General features: G+C 40.1%; 1 protein-coding gene across 8 annotated transcripts in view; it reads left to right on the top strand.

Annotated features, from left to right (window-relative positions):
* RABGAP1L (RAB GTPase activating protein 1 like) overlaps positions 1-16871 on the top strand; it is a 376617-nt gene that overhangs the window by 225474 nt on the left and 134272 nt on the right. For all 8 annotated transcript variants that reach the window (XM_036234594.1, XM_036234592.1, XM_036234593.1 and 5 more), the window contains 3 exons: positions 3290-3364; positions 9270-9395; positions 11426-11569. In XM_036234594.1, the coding sequence (XP_036090487.1) occupies positions 3290-3364; positions 9270-9395; positions 11426-11569 (345 nt within the window). The remainder of the gene's footprint in view (positions 1-3289; positions 3365-9269; positions 9396-11425; positions 11570-16871) is intronic.

Raw genomic sequence — 16871 nt, 5'->3', positions numbered from 1 at the left:
TTGTTTATACGTTCTCCTGATCAGGGACACCTGAGCTGCTTTCAGTTTGGGCTGTCGTAAATGAAACTGCTGGGAATGGTGTTAACCTTGTGCCAGTTTTTCGTGTGTGTGTTTGTATTCATGTCTCTTGGGTGAATACATCCACATGGCACTGCTGAGTCTTAGGTCGGGTGTGTACTTAGTTTTATAGGAAACTTCCAGACCATTTTACAAAGGAACTTTGCTGTTTTACATCCCTACCAACAGTGTTTGAGAATCCACGGCTTCTTTGGCCATGCAGTAATATCTCATTGTGGCTCGCATTTCATTTAATTTAATGACTAACGATGTTGAACATTTTAATGACTAATGATGTTCTTATTGTCCCTTCCTTTCTAAAGTGTCTTTTCAAATCTTCTATTTTTAAATTGGATTGTTTGACATGGAGTTGTATGTGTTCTTTATACGTTCTGATATCAGACCTTTTCCAGATATGTTTGCAAATATTTCCCCAGTCTTTTTTCATCAGTAGAGATTTTTTAATTATGATGATATTACTGTATGAGCTTCTTTTAGTGCTTTTGTGCCCTGGCTAAGAAATCTTCGCCTTCATCAAGTCGCAGAGGTATTCTGTGTTTTCACTGATTGGCTTTATATTTAGGACTATGCTATATCTGGAATTCACTTTTGTGTATGAAGTAACAAAGGGACCGAGGTTAATTTATTTTCCTCAAATGGGCATCTCATTGTTTGCGTACATTTATTGAAACAGTTTTCATACTTCTCAGTAAATGTTAAATATATTTATGTAAAGATGGATCAATCTTTTGTCAGAGCGATCTCAGGGTTGGTGAAGAATGATGGACTTTTGGAAATCCATAGTTTTAAGGAATCTTCAGTTTAGGCATCTTTCATGAGGAAGGAGAAGCCTCGACAACCTGTTTATCCCTCATGTAACATACTCTGCCATCAGCAAGTCCCAGAGTCCCTTGTTTATGGAAAAGGGGGTGACACAGCATTGTCAGGAGTGCCCCAAACGGGAGCAGGATCAGAACCTTTCCCCCGCTTCCTCACTTCAGGCTCCTTCTCTATTCTGTCTGTAATCTTCCTCCTGACCTCTCTCTCTCTGTTTCTCTGTCTCTGTCTCTTTCTCTTTCTCTCTGTCTCTCTCTCTCTGTCTGTCTCTGTTTCTCTCTCTCTCTCTCTCTCTCTCTCTCTCTCTCTCTCTCTCTCTCTCTCTCTCTCTTTTACACACACAGATACACACCCATACACCCATCTCTGAGCTCTGGATATAAGCAATCAGAAACATAACTGCATAAATCAAAGAAAATTAAATAAATAAAAGAATGCTAATCCATTTTTCAGTTTTTAAAATTAGAGCTCTGGAAACTGGCGATAATGAAGAAAAGCTCCTTTCAGATTTCATTAGGTAGTGATTCCATGATCTAATTTTTCTCTCATTAGAAGAGAGTGTGATAATATTATCATCGGCAGAAGAAGGTTAAAAGAGCAGTAGTACTTCAAAGACACCATTAAGAAAATGAAGAGGCAGGCCACCAACTGGAAGAAAATACTGGCAATGCGTGTGTCTGACAAGGGACTTGTAATGGACAAATGTACAAAAAAACTTCTGTGAATCAAGAGTAATAAGGTGTACAACCTAATTCAGCAAATGGGCAAGAACTTAATAGACAGTTGTGAAATAACGTGTATCGGTTGCCTAAAAGCAGGTGATGATGTGCTCTACATCATCAGCCGTCGGGCAAATGCAAGTCAACACCACAGAAATTAAGAAAAGACGGGAGGAGAGACCGGCAGTATCAAGTGTTGACAAGGGCACGAAGCAGCGAGCACTCAGCTTTGCTGGTGTGGTTTAATTATTGTACAGCCGCTTTGGGAAATAGTTTGGCATTTCTTACAAAGTTAAACATACACTTATCATTTGAACCTTGAACTTCTACTCCTGGGTATTTACCCAAGAAAAACGACAACCTCTATCCCAAAAAGCCTTGTGTATACATAGCAGCTTTATTCATACTAGCCCCAAATGGGAGAAACCCAGAGGCTCAATGGGAGAACGGGAAAGCAAGCGGTGTATGTCCGGGCGGTGGAATAGTCCTTAGCGACGAAAAGGAACGAGCTACTGCCGCGTGCCGTGCTGCCGCGCGGGGGATCCCGGGAACATCAGGCTGAGCGAGAGGCCAGGGCCGAAAGAGTGCTTACTGCACGATTTCGTTTACAGGAAACTCTTTAAAAATGCAAAGCTAATGATATGTTGTAAAGCAAGTCAGCTCATCGGTCGCCTGGGGTTCAGCCGCAGAGGCACGAGGGCTGTCTGGAGTGGTGGAAGGCGTGCGGCAGTGGGCTTGCGTAAGGGACCCCACTCGGGGAACTGGGCAGTTAAAACGTGCGTGTCCCACTGAACACCAGCTGGGCTTCAGCACGACCGTTTTAAGTAAAAACCGAAGATCGCCAGACCCCGTGCTGTGGCTCCCGTGGTACGTGAGGGAGCCACACTCACCTCCCTGTGGTGGCGCGTCTCGGTTACCTCTGGTGCCCTGTGCTCACACGATCGTAATGCGTCCTATTAAGCACGTTCGTGGGGACCCCCTCGCTAAGAGGCAGTGCTGCGCGTGGGCAGGGGACGCGATGGCCGGCACGCCCAGGACCCAGACACACAGCTGCGACGTTCGTCTTTTAAAAACAAGTGCAGAAGCACCTGAATGAGTTCTGGTCCTAAATCAGGGTCAGTGAACGATGGCGCACGCTGCCCGCTTTTGTGCAGCCCTTGAGCTACAAGTGGTTTTTATATTTTAAGGGGCTGTTTAATAAATGAAACAACGTGCAACAGATATGTAAGTGTCCCTCAAAGCCAAAAATGTTTACTATTTGGACTTTTACAGAAAAAGCTTACCAATTCCTATTCTTTCTTCTTCGATCAGCATACCACCTTTACTCTAATTGATTCAAACTCTTAAAAACTTGTACAGGGCATCTCTCTGTCTCTCTCTCTGTCTCTCTCTCTCTCTTCTTTATTTAAACCCTCAGCCCTTTGAGTTCTAGTTAGTTTATATAAAGCATACAGCCTTACTTCCTTTCCCTGAGGACCAGGATGAACACCACATTGAACGGTGTGGTGGCTGTCCCCCCAGGAACTGCCCTCGTGACCCTCACAGTTAGCTGGAAGGATCAGTGAATTGGCGGCGACAGCTGGCGGACGGGAGCTGGCCCAGCCCGAGCTCCGCGGCCGCCGGGGTGAAAACCCCTGAATGTCCCTGACACGCCTTCCTGTCTGTCTTCTCCGCAGGCCTACTCCGTGTACGACGAAGACATCGGGTACTGCCAAGGACAGTCCTTTCTCGCTGCCGTGCTGCTGCTGCACGTGAGTAACTTCCCCTGAGATAAATGGCGTAGGTTTTATGGATGGAATTGACCAAGCAAGGGTCAAAGGTAACAAGTCTAGTTTTCTAGTTTTGGTGACTGAATAAACTGTGGTATTTTGAGCTGAGATAGAAAAAATATATATATCCGTTGAGACTGAATGGAGAAAAAGGGTTAGGAGTCGATGATCCATTTTGTGTCGGATTCTTCGAGTCTGGGATATCTGGGGATACCTGCGTGCAGCGCACCAGCAGCCAGTCGGATACTGGAGACTGGCACTGGGGGAGAAATCGAAGCCGAAATCACGAGAGTAGATGAGATCGTCTGGGTAGAACGAACAGAGTAAGGAAAACAGGTTAGAACCCAGGAACGCCAGGTGCTTAGAAGGCCGATGAGGAAGAGGAATCCTGGAAGAATTTCTGGGTTTTTCAATAGGGAGGAAACAGTGTACGATGCCAAATGCGGGAGAGAGGTCCAGAACGTTGAAAACAAAAGCATTTTTTAGGTTTGCATTCTGGAAACAGAGCAATTACAGTAGATTCGTGGTCCTCGTTCTGATAACTTTATTCTCTAAGTGATAATAATGATATACAGTGATTCTGTCATGATCATTCGCTTTAACTTTGAGCTTGATTTCTCGCTCGGATCTCCACAGCCCATCATCTTGGGATTACCTGTGATTATCAAGCATTTTTTGGCCACGAATTCTCGGGGCACCTATTCTACTACTAAACCCATCTAATATCTAGAATAGTCAGCTCCCTACCACAAGGGGCAGGGACTGTAAGCAGTGACATGATGGAATTCAATGAGGTTCAAAGGCCTTGTACCTTCACAAGGAGCCTTTACAGTCGCTCTGATGAGAAGCTGACATTCAAGCCTTGGGGGCGAAGCTTTGTCTTCCACAAAGAAATCTCTGAGTAGTACATCATAGTTTAGCATTTTAAACCCGTAGCCCTGTTAAACTCAGTATAGTATATTCATTAAAATTCAGTGAGACTATCTCTCTGAGATACCTGTTCTGAGATTTAACAGAGGTTTAGTTCATTGTAAGCTTATATTTATTTGGAAACACCTACCGTTCCCTCCTCCCTTGGAAAAAAAAAAGAGCGAATCAAATAACTAGAAAACTCAATTACCCAGAATTGTTTTTTTCATCACCTCCTCTCCTACTATAAGGGTCATGTGGCACGTCTGCTATCGTAAACTTATTCCGCTAAATTGCTGCCAGAGTGTGTCACAAGATGGATAGAAATTCAGTCCAGGCTCTTCCTGCGTTAGTAGAATTATGCAGTTGTTGCCATGGCTTATAAAATAACTGGAAATAAAGAAATGCCTTCAGAATCCTTGAGGAAAGATGAACTGACATTCAGCATAGTGTTAATGAAAAACATTCTATTGTAATTTTTTAAATGACAACATGTACGATATTTCTTTTAATCAGCAAAGTTCATTAAGTGACCATGAACCCATCTGAATAAGAGAAGTTAACTGTAATTTTTCCCCCCATATTTTGCCTCCATGGTTCAGATAGGTGGAAGAATGCAGTCAAGCGTCAACAACTCATCAAACACGCCGTCTCGGGTTCCGGGGAGGTGCGCCGTAGGGTCTTACTGACTAATTTTTTATCAGTTACATAAGGCATTGCTTCTTTCTGCTGCCAGACGTTCTCTGGCGGCCCCATATTAATCACTGTCGGAACCTGCTTCTTTTTGAGAATGTTGTCTTTTTCTCACCTATGATCATTTATATTTCACATTCACTGCCGAAGGGGAAAGAAAGACCAAAAATGAAAGTGCGTTCAAAAACAAAATTTTAGAATTTGTAACTTTTTCTCTGTCTAAGTAGTTTTCTGAAATAATTAGCTTCTCATAGTGCTTGGAAATTTCCAGATGCTTTGATAATAGCTCTGTAACTTGTCGTTTAAGCAGTGAAAGGATTGTTTATCACAGTAGATGCTTTTTTAGCTATGTATGAAATTATAAGAAATTTATCATTTATAGCTGGAGAAGCATGTTATAGCACAGGTTGCTTGTAACCATGATAGTGTTCACCTGCCTTTGAAGTTAAATGTGCAATAATAATGAGTAATATCATTATGATATTAGTCTTTGCTTTAATTGGAAGTATAATAAATGTCTTTATATGTTTATTCTAAAAATTATATAAAACATTTTAGATCATTTTTAGCCCAATTTCTTTCTGACATTTATTACCAAGCAGCTTTACACTTTTCTTATTGAACACATACTTTTTTAGACCTTTAGAAAATCATGCTTCTTTTTAAGGTCAGATTACTTTATGCATACTAATATTGGCATGTATGGAAGCTTTCCAACTCTAAAAACTATTCTTTTTGGATAATCCAGAATGTTTAAAACTATTGAATTTTTTTAAATAAAGTCATCGACCAGGTACAACTGCTTTGGAAACGAGCTTGGTTTGATCTGATAAAAACATGCACACCCAGCAATTCTGCTCCTAGGAATTTGACCTTAGTCAAAGTTGTGCACACACACACCAAAATCACGTTGAATTTGTCCTAGTATCAGTGTCTGTAATAGTCAGACAACTCAAATGCACACTAATAGACTGTCTACTACTAGAATTATAATCAGACGTTAAAATGGATAAATTGCAGTACATTCATATTGTGGAACGCTGTACGGCAAAGAAATGAGTGCTTTATGCTACATGGGTTCATGTGAATGGATCCTACAAATATAAGGTTTAGTAAGAAGGCAACATATATTGGTATCCTTTGATATGATTCCATTTAGTATAAAGTTCATTAAGAGACAAGAACGAAGTCTATTTTTAGGGTGCTACATACCTGGAAAAGTGTAAACACCACCCAGTGGTCACCATGGAAATCAGAATTGTGACGTCTGAGGAGAAACTGGGAGTCCTGTTGGGAAGGGACACACGGGGATATTGAGGAGAACTGACAAGATTCTATTTCTTCACCTGTTTTACCTTGTAATCAATTATTAATAACTTTTATATATTTTTCTGTGTTTTATTTCCAAATAAAAATTATGAATCCTTCAGTGCACCCCCAGACAAAGACAGGTCAGGATAAAATTTAACCAATAGACTTAAGAAATGAGAAGCAGACCTACTTCTCAGTTTTTCTGAAAATAAAGACTCCAGAGAGTGCGAGGTGTCAAGGTCGAGGCTTCCTAGTGTTTTGTACGTATATATAAGTAAAAGCATTTGTGTCATTGTGTTGTTCAGGAGTCTGCTACATGGGACATAACCTCAGCTCAAAGGAGCTTAAATTAAAGAGGAATTGTATCGGCTCACATAACAGGCAAGTCCAGGGCAGAGATGGTTTTCACATGGTTGGATTCCAGAGTTCCTATTTGTCACGAGGAATCTGTGTCTCTGTATCTCTGTTTCTCTTAAATTTTCTTGCCTTAACTATATGGACGGGCTGCTAAGTGGGCAGCGTGGCTGCTGGCTGGCCTGGCTTCATATCCTTTCAGTTTTATGACTTCATTTAAAAGGGACCATTTTTTTGCTGTAGTTCTTGCATTAAAAAAAAAAAAAAAAGTCCCTGGAAGATTCTGATAGGCCTGCATTGGGAACCTGCCATCTGTGAACCAATCACCAAGGCCAGGAAGGCAAGGTGCTCTGACTGTCTTGGCCCGGGTCTTGAGTGAGTCCGCCTCGGGGCTGACAGTGCTGGTGGTGAGCTGGATCTGCTCCCCCGGAATAAGGCAGGGGGTTTCCTGGGGGGGAAGCAGGTGTCGATACCAGAGGACGGGGAGATAGGGAGCTAGACAGACATATCGCGTCATCGTGTGGTGACGTCCTTACGACAGGTGCTTCAGTGGGCGTTTATTGTCCCTTTATACTCCCGGGTCACTGTTTTCCCATAGTCCCTGAGTTAGTTTCCCTGTCTGAGTTAATTCTCGCATCAGTGCTTCGGAACCTTTTCCTTGTCTTATAAATATATTCAAGACATTTTACCTTTTAAAAAAATATCTTCTTTTGGTCACCATGTCATTGGTTTCTCTGTCCTTTCAAAGCTGAACTCATTCAAAGAGTAGCGAAAAGCACAACCATGAATTTGAATTGCAGTTTGATACCTTTCAAGTTATGTGACCCTGGGGCAAGTTTCCTAAACTCTCTGAGCTTCAGTTTTTTTCATTTATAAGATGGAAATAATATTATCATCTTTCAGGTTTTTTTTTTTTTTTTTTTTTTTTTTTAACGAATCTTGAATACCTTACATCCTGAGCATAAAGAGTTTTATTTCGTATCTGGCACACAAAGATTGTAGTTGTGGGATTAAATTCAGGCTTTACATAATAGATGTGTAGTTATCGGCAAGTCACTTAACATCTTTGATCTTCACTAGTCTAATATTTAAAATATAAAAATAATGCCCACTTTACTGAATTTGGGGAGGATCAGACGGGATCCTGAATGAATGGCTCTAATGATGGTAGCTGCCGCTGTTCTTGCTAAAATTAGTAATCATTTTCTTTGGGACCCTGGTGCTGTTGGTCAAATCGATCGCACATACTGTTGTGCAGTATGTTTTATAGCTTGTAAATAGACATTCCATTTAAATGTGTTTCAGCAGAGATTTGATTTAAAAGGTGGGAAGAGTACTGTGGACGTTGCATATGCAGGTTAGTGTCGCGTGAGCCTTCAGTGGCAGAATTGCTGAGGGAGCAACGAATACAGAGCATTCATGTCCTAAATAACGGAGTGTAAACTAAAATGTGTTTGCTGGGGTCAAAACCAAGGCCCCAGACAGCTCAGAGGTCAACAGAAGTAAGCGAACATTTAGAGAATCAAAATCACAACGGCTGAGTATACTGACCTAACTTTAGGAGGTTTTATTTAACTAATTTACATATTTCATGGGTTGTAAGCAGAAAGTAGAAGTGGCCAATTCGTATAGGAACTTAAACAATTACATTTCTACGTGGATAAATAGAACTATCCTTGGTTCTGTTATTCAGGCAAGAGGTCAGTCCAACAAAGGTGTCAGATACCATAATTCGCCAAGGTAAGACATTTGAAGTGGTGACATTTAAAGTAGATGTTCACATAATAGCTACGTGGTAGGACATTGGGTAAGGACAACGTTTTCCGTCTGCTTGGGTGTAATTTCCAGAATATTGGCTATATCTCTCTCAAAATTTAGAGCTTGTTTCTTTGGTTTTAGACTTCATTCTCTGTTCAGATAAAAATACCTCTGGGAGGGTCTGTGAGATTTTATTGGTGATTTAACTCTTAATGATAGAAGCATATAAGATTCTTTCCAGAAAACTGTGTTTGTTTTTTTTTTTTTTAATACAAAGAAAAATAGCAACAAGAAGATTCTAGGGGCACAGTTTTATATCGTACTATCTATCAAGACTAAAAATGTGTTTGTTCTTTGACCCTCTTTAGGAATATTCTTGGTGGGGGGGGAAGTAAGATGTATAACAATGTATATAGAAGCTGTTCTTTGTGTAATTCTTTTATTTACATAAAGAAACACTGGCAGGAGAGATGATAAAAATATAAGAGTAGAATACGTTAGGCAAAAGAGGTGGGGGCAGGCACGGGGTTCATGTGGGGGGTAGAGAGGAGAGTCTTTTACCTTTAAATACTTTGATTTTTGAGTCATGCGACTGTATTCTCTATTTTTGAGATGGCTGAATGAATGAATGAATGAAAGCATGGTTAAAATTAACAAAAGAGGGAAATCCATCTCAGATGAGGAAGCTGCAGTGTTGAACACAGATTTCACTTACGTTGCTGCAGAAGGTTAGCTCTCAAGGTCTTCATTCGCTAGAGGCCTTCAGCCGTTAGGGTGGACGTCTGTTGACACGAAGGAAGTTTTCTGACTTTCCGGCCAAACGCCGCTCAGCCATGTTCTACATCTCTATGTTTTCCTGTAGATGCCAGAGGAACAAGCATTCTGTGTTTTGGTGAAAATCATGTACGACTATGGCTTACGAGAGCTCTACAAAAACAACTTTGAAGATCTTCATTGCAAATTCTATCAGTTGGAGAGACTAATGCAGGTAAAGAAAAATTGGGGACTTTTATCGCTTAGGGATTGGTTGAGTTATAGAAAACTCTAATCAAATGGATGAACAATAATGGGTTATGAAAAGTTAATGGAATTCTACAGAAAATGCAAATAGACTTGATTTCTAATATCTACATTGGTCTTCATATTATAAAATATTTATTTAACCATTTGGCCATTTGATAAATAATCTTCCATTTCAGATATTCAACTTTAATATACTTTGAAGTATGACTCTGGCGAGTTAAGTCAATGAAGAGACTGCTGAGTATTATTTACAAAGAAATGAAGATATTTACAGAATAAAAGTTGAAATACCATTTTTAAGTCCATATGAAGAGAACATTTGATGAGACAGAAAGATATTAATAAGAGAATAAAAAACACCTAAAATATTAGGATATAGGGACATACTTAAAAATTTTTCCCACATAATTTCCTGATCTCAAACAGCATGGATACTCTTTCATAATATATTTGTATAAATTTCATATATATGTCAAATATTACATAATAAAAAACCTTGTGAACAAGGGCGAAATTATTGAGTAATGCTGATAAAAGGAATTACTGAGTAGCTTTGAAATTCCACCAGAGATTGGAAATCTTTAATTTATAATGGATCTACGCATTCTCTGTAGGACATACTGGGAACCCAAGAGAAATGTGTAAAAAAAAAAATGTACACACACACACACACACACATAAATGGATTGCTTCCATGTAGGAGAAGGTGAAATGGTTCGGGAGAGAGGTTAGTGGGATAAGGCGGCAGATATTGGGAAGGGCTCGTCGACATGACCTGTCGGAGGAGCCACAGGTGTCTGAAAGCCAAAAGGGGGCCGAAAGAACAGGGAAGTAGAAGACGGAGAGTTCGCAGTGAGGGTAAGGACGGCAGTACCGGGAGAAGGGCACGCAGGAGGTGGGAGAATAAACGGGTGGCGGGGTGTTCAGTGAACTGGAAGCAGCGTGACCGACGGGCGTTGGGGAGATAAGAGGCTGTAGAAGAACCTGGTCACTACGGACATTACAAATGGTAGGCTCTTTTTTAGGGATTTAATTCTTCCAAGCGAGTATTTGGGGTTATTCGCATTTCACCTTTAATGTACCAAAGAGTGTATTTTTTCAAAGGTCACTGTTCTTAAGCACTTTGAGAATGAAATAATTGTACCCGATAAATGAAGAGCAAGTTCGCGGTACTGTAAAGAAACCCAAACACGTTTCTCTGTTAGCACTTTTTGCCTGGTAACTGGATGACCAGTGGACACCCCTTTTAAAGCACTAGATGGGCACATCTGATTGTTTTTCAAAGAGAATCTCATGCATGAAGTGGTTTATTATTTGTTTTTGCGGTCTGTTTATGAAAACAAAACTAACTGTCAGCTTTTGCCTTTGTCTTTCAGTTACGGGGATTCTGTGCTATGTACTGTGCCTATTCTTTTGAAAAGCATTTACTGGTTTAACTTGAGGAAAAAAGATAAAGCCAGCATAAAGTCATTATAAGGAGACATTTACTTTTATACATCCTACACTCGAAGTTTCTGTACTTTGCTATTTTTTTGATATCTTGAAGATAGGTTTTTAAAAATTTGTGTATGTTTTGGCCTTTTCTAAGTGTCAAAATGCACAGAGTTCAGATGACGTCGACATTAAATGTCTTTCCTAGCGAGTGAGGTGTTGAACCCTGAATGGGATTGCTGTCGCTTGACCCTGCAGTCATGATGTTCCTTAGGCCGCAGGAAGGTGACGGGTCAGAGTGAGCATCTCCCGAGAAGCGAGACCCGTCCCGCGAGCTGGAGTCGACCTTTGTCATTTGTTCCTCACAAGCCTGTCCTTATTTTCCCCGACGACCCGTCATCTCCCCGGTTCTCGTCTCCTGTCGTCACTTCCGTGCAGTGAAACGCAGCGGACGCCGCAGTAAATCGCAAGCGTTCCCCGAAAGCTTGTCACGCGTTGCGGTTGTGGCAGGAAATGAAGCTCGTCCCGTGGCCCATCCCCTCAGTCTCCCGCTTTGTCTTCCAGGAGCAGCTGCCGGACCTGCACAGCCACTTCTGCGGCCTGAACCTGGAAGCTCACATGTATGCGTCCCAGTGGTTCCTCACCCTTTTCACGGCTAAGTTCCCGCTCTGCATGGTCTTCCACATCATCGACCTCCTGCTCTGCGAGGTACGGCCACGCCCGCCGCTCACACCTGAGCCGGGCCGGAACATAGTCGCTGTCTAAGATGGTTACAGTTCTCTTCATTTTCTTTTTTTCCTGTGACATTAAGCCCTGAATACTGACCGAAAAGTCCTGTTTGAATTTTCAGTAAGGACACTTTTAATTAATTATAATTTTATTATTTGTGAGAAACGAGAATATTGAAGCACATATAATTCCCACAAAGTAAAATGAAGTAATTAAATTTCTATAATTAAATTCATAATAAGCCTCTGTCTGTGTGACAATGGATTACTAATATGAAGGACCTTTAAAGTTAAATAAATGAATTTAGAATCAGGTGTTTTTAATAGTAATGCAATTATACTCCAAGAGGGAACATAAATGAAATTTTCATAGTAATTAAATCCTCAATTCACAAGATATCTCTTTGTATATGATGTTTGAGACTCCTACCAGATAAAAAAAGAAATGATAAAGTTTCTGCATCATATAATTATATTTTTAGACAGTAGAATATTTCAAAAATAAGTTTGCACAGTTTCTTAGGTATCTACAGTATTTTTTTAATAGTTTTAATTTTTTTATATAGTTACATTTATTTACTCTTTTAAAGAAATAGGCAAGATTACATATACATGCCACATATACTGACCGTCAAAATGTTTGACAGTCTTAGCAGTGACGGGGAAATTTCTGGATGAGAAGAATTTTTTTTTTAATTGAGAATATAAATGTATATAAAAACATAGCTGTCTTAAATTTAAAAGCCGGAGCAATCAAAAGTATAAGCCTAACATAATCTAGATGGTTTTGTATTACTGTATTACTTCTCTTACACAGAGTCTTCTATTTCTTAAAAGTCTGTTTTAATCACTGTAGGAACTGGAAATTTAATGATAAACGTCAGGTTTAAAAGGATAAAATGCGTAAGCTGCATAAAGCATAGCGTATTCCGCAGCGGCACCCACTCCCCATGCGGGCACAGCCGGGTTTGCCCTTCAGGGGTCCAGCTGGCGGCGGCGGCCTGAGCATCAGTAGCGTGTTTCCATAGAGTCACAGAATAAGTTCTCAAATTCCGACTGTGTGACGGCTAGAGAACCTGGTCCATAACACTGTTAGTTCTCTTACTTGTTTTACTTACGAATTAGTTTCTAAAAGCTCTATCTAAATTTAGCCTAAAGGAAGAATGCAGAGCGAGGAGCTGAAGCCTTATCCACAGTTGAAATGGTGTGACCACTGGCATGATGGCTTTCTAAAGCTGTCTCTTCCTGGTGTTGGACCACTGTCCCTGGGTCTTCTGGAACCCAGATTCACAGTTTCTCAGGAAATTGCATCTTGAAGATACTTGAATTTTTAATATCAGTTGCTAAGAAAATTAGCAATGTTTGTGGAGAAGAAAGAATTTATAAGACTTATCACTTGCGATCCATAATCACAATGTTTGAAAGCTCTTAAAGCTCATTAGAATTAATAAAAGTGTCATAGATGTTACCTCTGCTCTGTAGTTGTTTTAGGAAGTTGCATATTTTTCCAAAACACGGAGCAGGTTTTAATCACAGCATTGTATTAACCAAGGAAATAAAAAAACATCCCTTAACAGAGTAGTTTTTCAAAATAAACTTTGTTGGAAAGAATACCGTAGAGCGTTTCAGAATACTCGTTCTTTCCACTAACTCATCTTTGTCAGAATATTATTCTGCAAAGGAAATTTTTAGATAAACTTTTATTTCCTACTTGTCTGTTTTTTCTCTTTGCCCCTTTCCTTCTTGTAGTTAATAAAATATTTATATCAAAACCATTCTTTCATATGCGATAAAATATTCTAAAAGAAGAAATAGTAACATAGTCTTAAATAGAATCATCCATTTTTTGTCATATTCTCTTTTTAAAGAAAACAATTCAAAGCTTGATGGTTATGAATTAATGTTTAGTTACCAATGGAAGGCCAGGAAATTCTCAGATGGAAAAGGTAATTTTTCAAAACTTTTTCAGCGGACCTCCTCCCCATTGCTGCCCCTTCAGTCACTACCCCTCCGAAGGACAATCGCTGTCCTGACTTTTAACACCATAGATTAGTTTTGATTGTTTTTGAACCATACAATATGAACTTTTTTTGTCCAACTTTTTCATTCACCGTTATGTTCATGAGATTTATCCACATAGGTGTGGTTTGTTTGTTCCATTGTGTGAATATACTACAGTTTATCCATTCTTCTGTCCTATTGTTGATGGACATTTGGGTCATTTCCAGATTAGGGCTGTTATGAATAGTGTTGCTGTGAGCATTCTTGAATTTGTCTTTTAGTAAACACACGTGTGCACTTCCTTAGGTATACGTCTCGGGGTGGGGTTACCGGGTTAGGGCATGTGTACGCTGGGGTTTGGTACATGCCGCCGAGCAGCTTGCCAGAGTATTTTCAACATCACCTTTTGAGTTGTTTTTATTCCTTAAAAGTCTTCCCATGGTCAAGGGCAGGTTTTTGTTTTGGTGTTTTTAGAGGGCAGGTCCTGGATCAGGTTAGAGTTCATGAGTATGAAATAAAGTGAAACCCACTTGGTGATTGTAGACATTTACTTGATCTCTGAAGCTGCATGTAGGTAAGGTCTAAGAGCTGGGTCTGAGAGCTGAAACACCTCACTTCAACAAGAGAAGCTACCCTGATGGGGAAGATCCAGCAGTTCTAGAAGAAGCAACAGACAGTTTAGTATTGGAGTTAAGATATCTGGCTTGTTAGTTAACCCTTCCTGCATCACCTTGTTCACATTACTTGACCTGTCTCAGTTTCTTTATCTGATAAATGAGGTTCACAGCACCTGTCTCCCAGGTTTACGTAAAGATTGAATGAGATTATGACTATAAAGTGCTTAGCTCTGTGCCTGCAACGTAGTAAATATTGTTAATAATATTACCCTCCACTCTGCTCCATCCACCCATATAGCCTTTTAGTTCCTCTCAATTTCTTTAATTAACTAGCTGATTTCAGAGGTTCTTGAGAGGGTTAAGTCGCTGTCGAGTCTTTATTACCTTCCAAACCTTTGCCCATCCCCCATTGCGATGCTTCTTTGCTAAAACCAAAACTTTAGCCTTTGACCTTAATCGAAGTTTCATTCTGTTTCCTTTTGACTGGTGATTCAAGTAGTCCTCCAAAAGCATTTTTTTTTCCCCACTGTCTTTCAAAAGATCTAAGGAAAACAGTATTTTTTTAGACTTGACAAGATAACTGACAGCTGGCGTTCGAGGTGGACCCTTCCCAGATAGTTCAGTTTTTAGAGTATCAAATATATCCCACTTTATATAGTAACTTGGCATTTCATGAAATTTAAGGAAATCTTAGACCCTTCAAATTATATTTCCTGCTTCTCCTTTCTTCTTAGGATAATGGAAAAGACAAAAACAAAAAACGACAGTACTAAAATCTCTTATTAAATACCACCACGTCTGATCTCCCTTTCAAGGCAGCTTTCCGAAGCTGTTACCTGAAGAGAAGATTCATTATATAATATTCTTACTCTTTGTCTCACTTTCCTCCCTCAAACAGCAATATGTTGAATTTTATAAAATTGAGATGTAATTGACATACAGCATTTTGTAAATTTGAGGTATAAACATCGTTGGTGTGATGCAGTGTGATTACTACAGTAGCATTAGCTAACGCCTTTATCAAGTAATACGTCGAATTTAAAAGGCATCAGAATGGGCCGATAGAAGGAAGATTAAGAATTCTAACATAAACCTTCTGAAAACTTTAAAGGTAGTAACTGGCTACAAGAATAGGAATGAAATGCTTCGACTAACTTAAGGCTCAAAGATTTGAGGACAGGATACCGACAGGCCTTTCCGGACAGTGTTTCTGGGCCACACACTGTCCTAAAAGCTTTACGTATCTTCTGCCACTTGTTCTCACCCTCTCCGAAGTGACTTCGTCTCTTCACCTTCTTTAGCTTCTGAGTTGGCCAACTTAGAATTAGTTTTCGGTTTTGTTTTTTAATTTACATGGGCAGATAGCCTGATTATTTTTGTCTCTCACTATTGGTCTCTATAGACCAATAGTACTTGCTTCTCTTAAGAAGCCCCCATTACCTACTGTCCCTTAAAGGTTAGTTCGTATCGATTCCTAACATCAGTTGGGGCCCCTCCATCCGGGTGCTCCTCTGTCGTCCAGCGATCTCACCTGGCGTCTTCTGGTGCCCCTGGCAGGTGCCCCTGGCATTTCTCTCGCTCCCCTTTTCAGGTACTTTACCATCAGCATCCATCGTTTGGCATTTTTAACCAAACAGTGGCTTGACCTTTTCATCCTTTACCCAGGGCCCCTGAATTATATCTAGACACAATAAATACCCAGCGACCAGCACTAGAATTGCGGATTACTCTGGTTTAAAAGAGGCACAATTGGACCTTCTGGTCTCTTGCTTTCTGGATGGTCTTATCAGAGTTTTCAGAAACTCTTATTTTTTTAGACGTCCACTTGACATTTTGCTTCTTGTCCCCGTCCTAGTAAAATAGCTCATTTTGCTCCTTTTTTTGTTTGCTTGTTTTCCCTGCTGAGGAGTGATGCTAGGAAATTTTCCATTGACTAGAACAGTTTCCTGCATGTTCCAGTGCCTCGCTGGCATCGGATTGCAGCTTGGGCTGCGTCACGGTCTGCTAGTTGTTTCTTACTTCAGGCATTCAGTCGTCACGAGCTAGTCGTTCTCCAGCGTCCCAGGGAAGGAGGTACATACTGCTTCTTTCTAGATCTCTTGTTCGTGCTAATTGACACATAGGCAAGACTCCATTTTGTCCATAAGAATCCTTAATGCAGAGAAAAATTAGTGTGTTCTGAGTATTCAAAAACTCTTTTCATGTAAATTTTTTAAAAAGATCATCTATAAATATTAATATATGCCTCTTTGTAAAAAGATGAAAGATCGATATCTGACAGTACTGATAAAGCCTCTACTTTAAATGCTCTTTTAGAGTCGAAGCACATTTTATCTAGTAATTAATAAGCTTTCAACTTGAAAACTAAACAGCTTAAAATAAATGACTATGGGTTGAAGCGAATAGCGCTGAACATATTCAGATACCGTGAGTCAACCTCGAAGTACACGAAGATCTCAGGCTTCTGAAAAACAGGTCACCTTAAGAAGACAGCTGCTACTTTGCCTATTCTCCTATCTAGAAGCATGATCCTGTTCTCATTCTTGGGGACCGACTGCTAATGTGTGTGAGATTTCTTTTTGGGGTGAGTGATGAAACGTCCTGGAATTAGAGATTGGGGATGGCTGTCCAACCTCATGACTATCCTCAAAACCACTGAACTGC

Source organism: Rousettus aegyptiacus, unplaced genomic scaffold, assembly GCF_014176215.1.
Source record: "Rousettus aegyptiacus isolate mRouAeg1 unplaced genomic scaffold, mRouAeg1.p scaffold_m13_p_17, whole genome shotgun sequence".
Classification (NCBI taxonomy): domain Eukaryota; kingdom Metazoa; phylum Chordata; class Mammalia; order Chiroptera; family Pteropodidae; genus Rousettus; species Rousettus aegyptiacus.
This window is presented reverse-complemented; position numbering and strand designations above follow the sequence as displayed.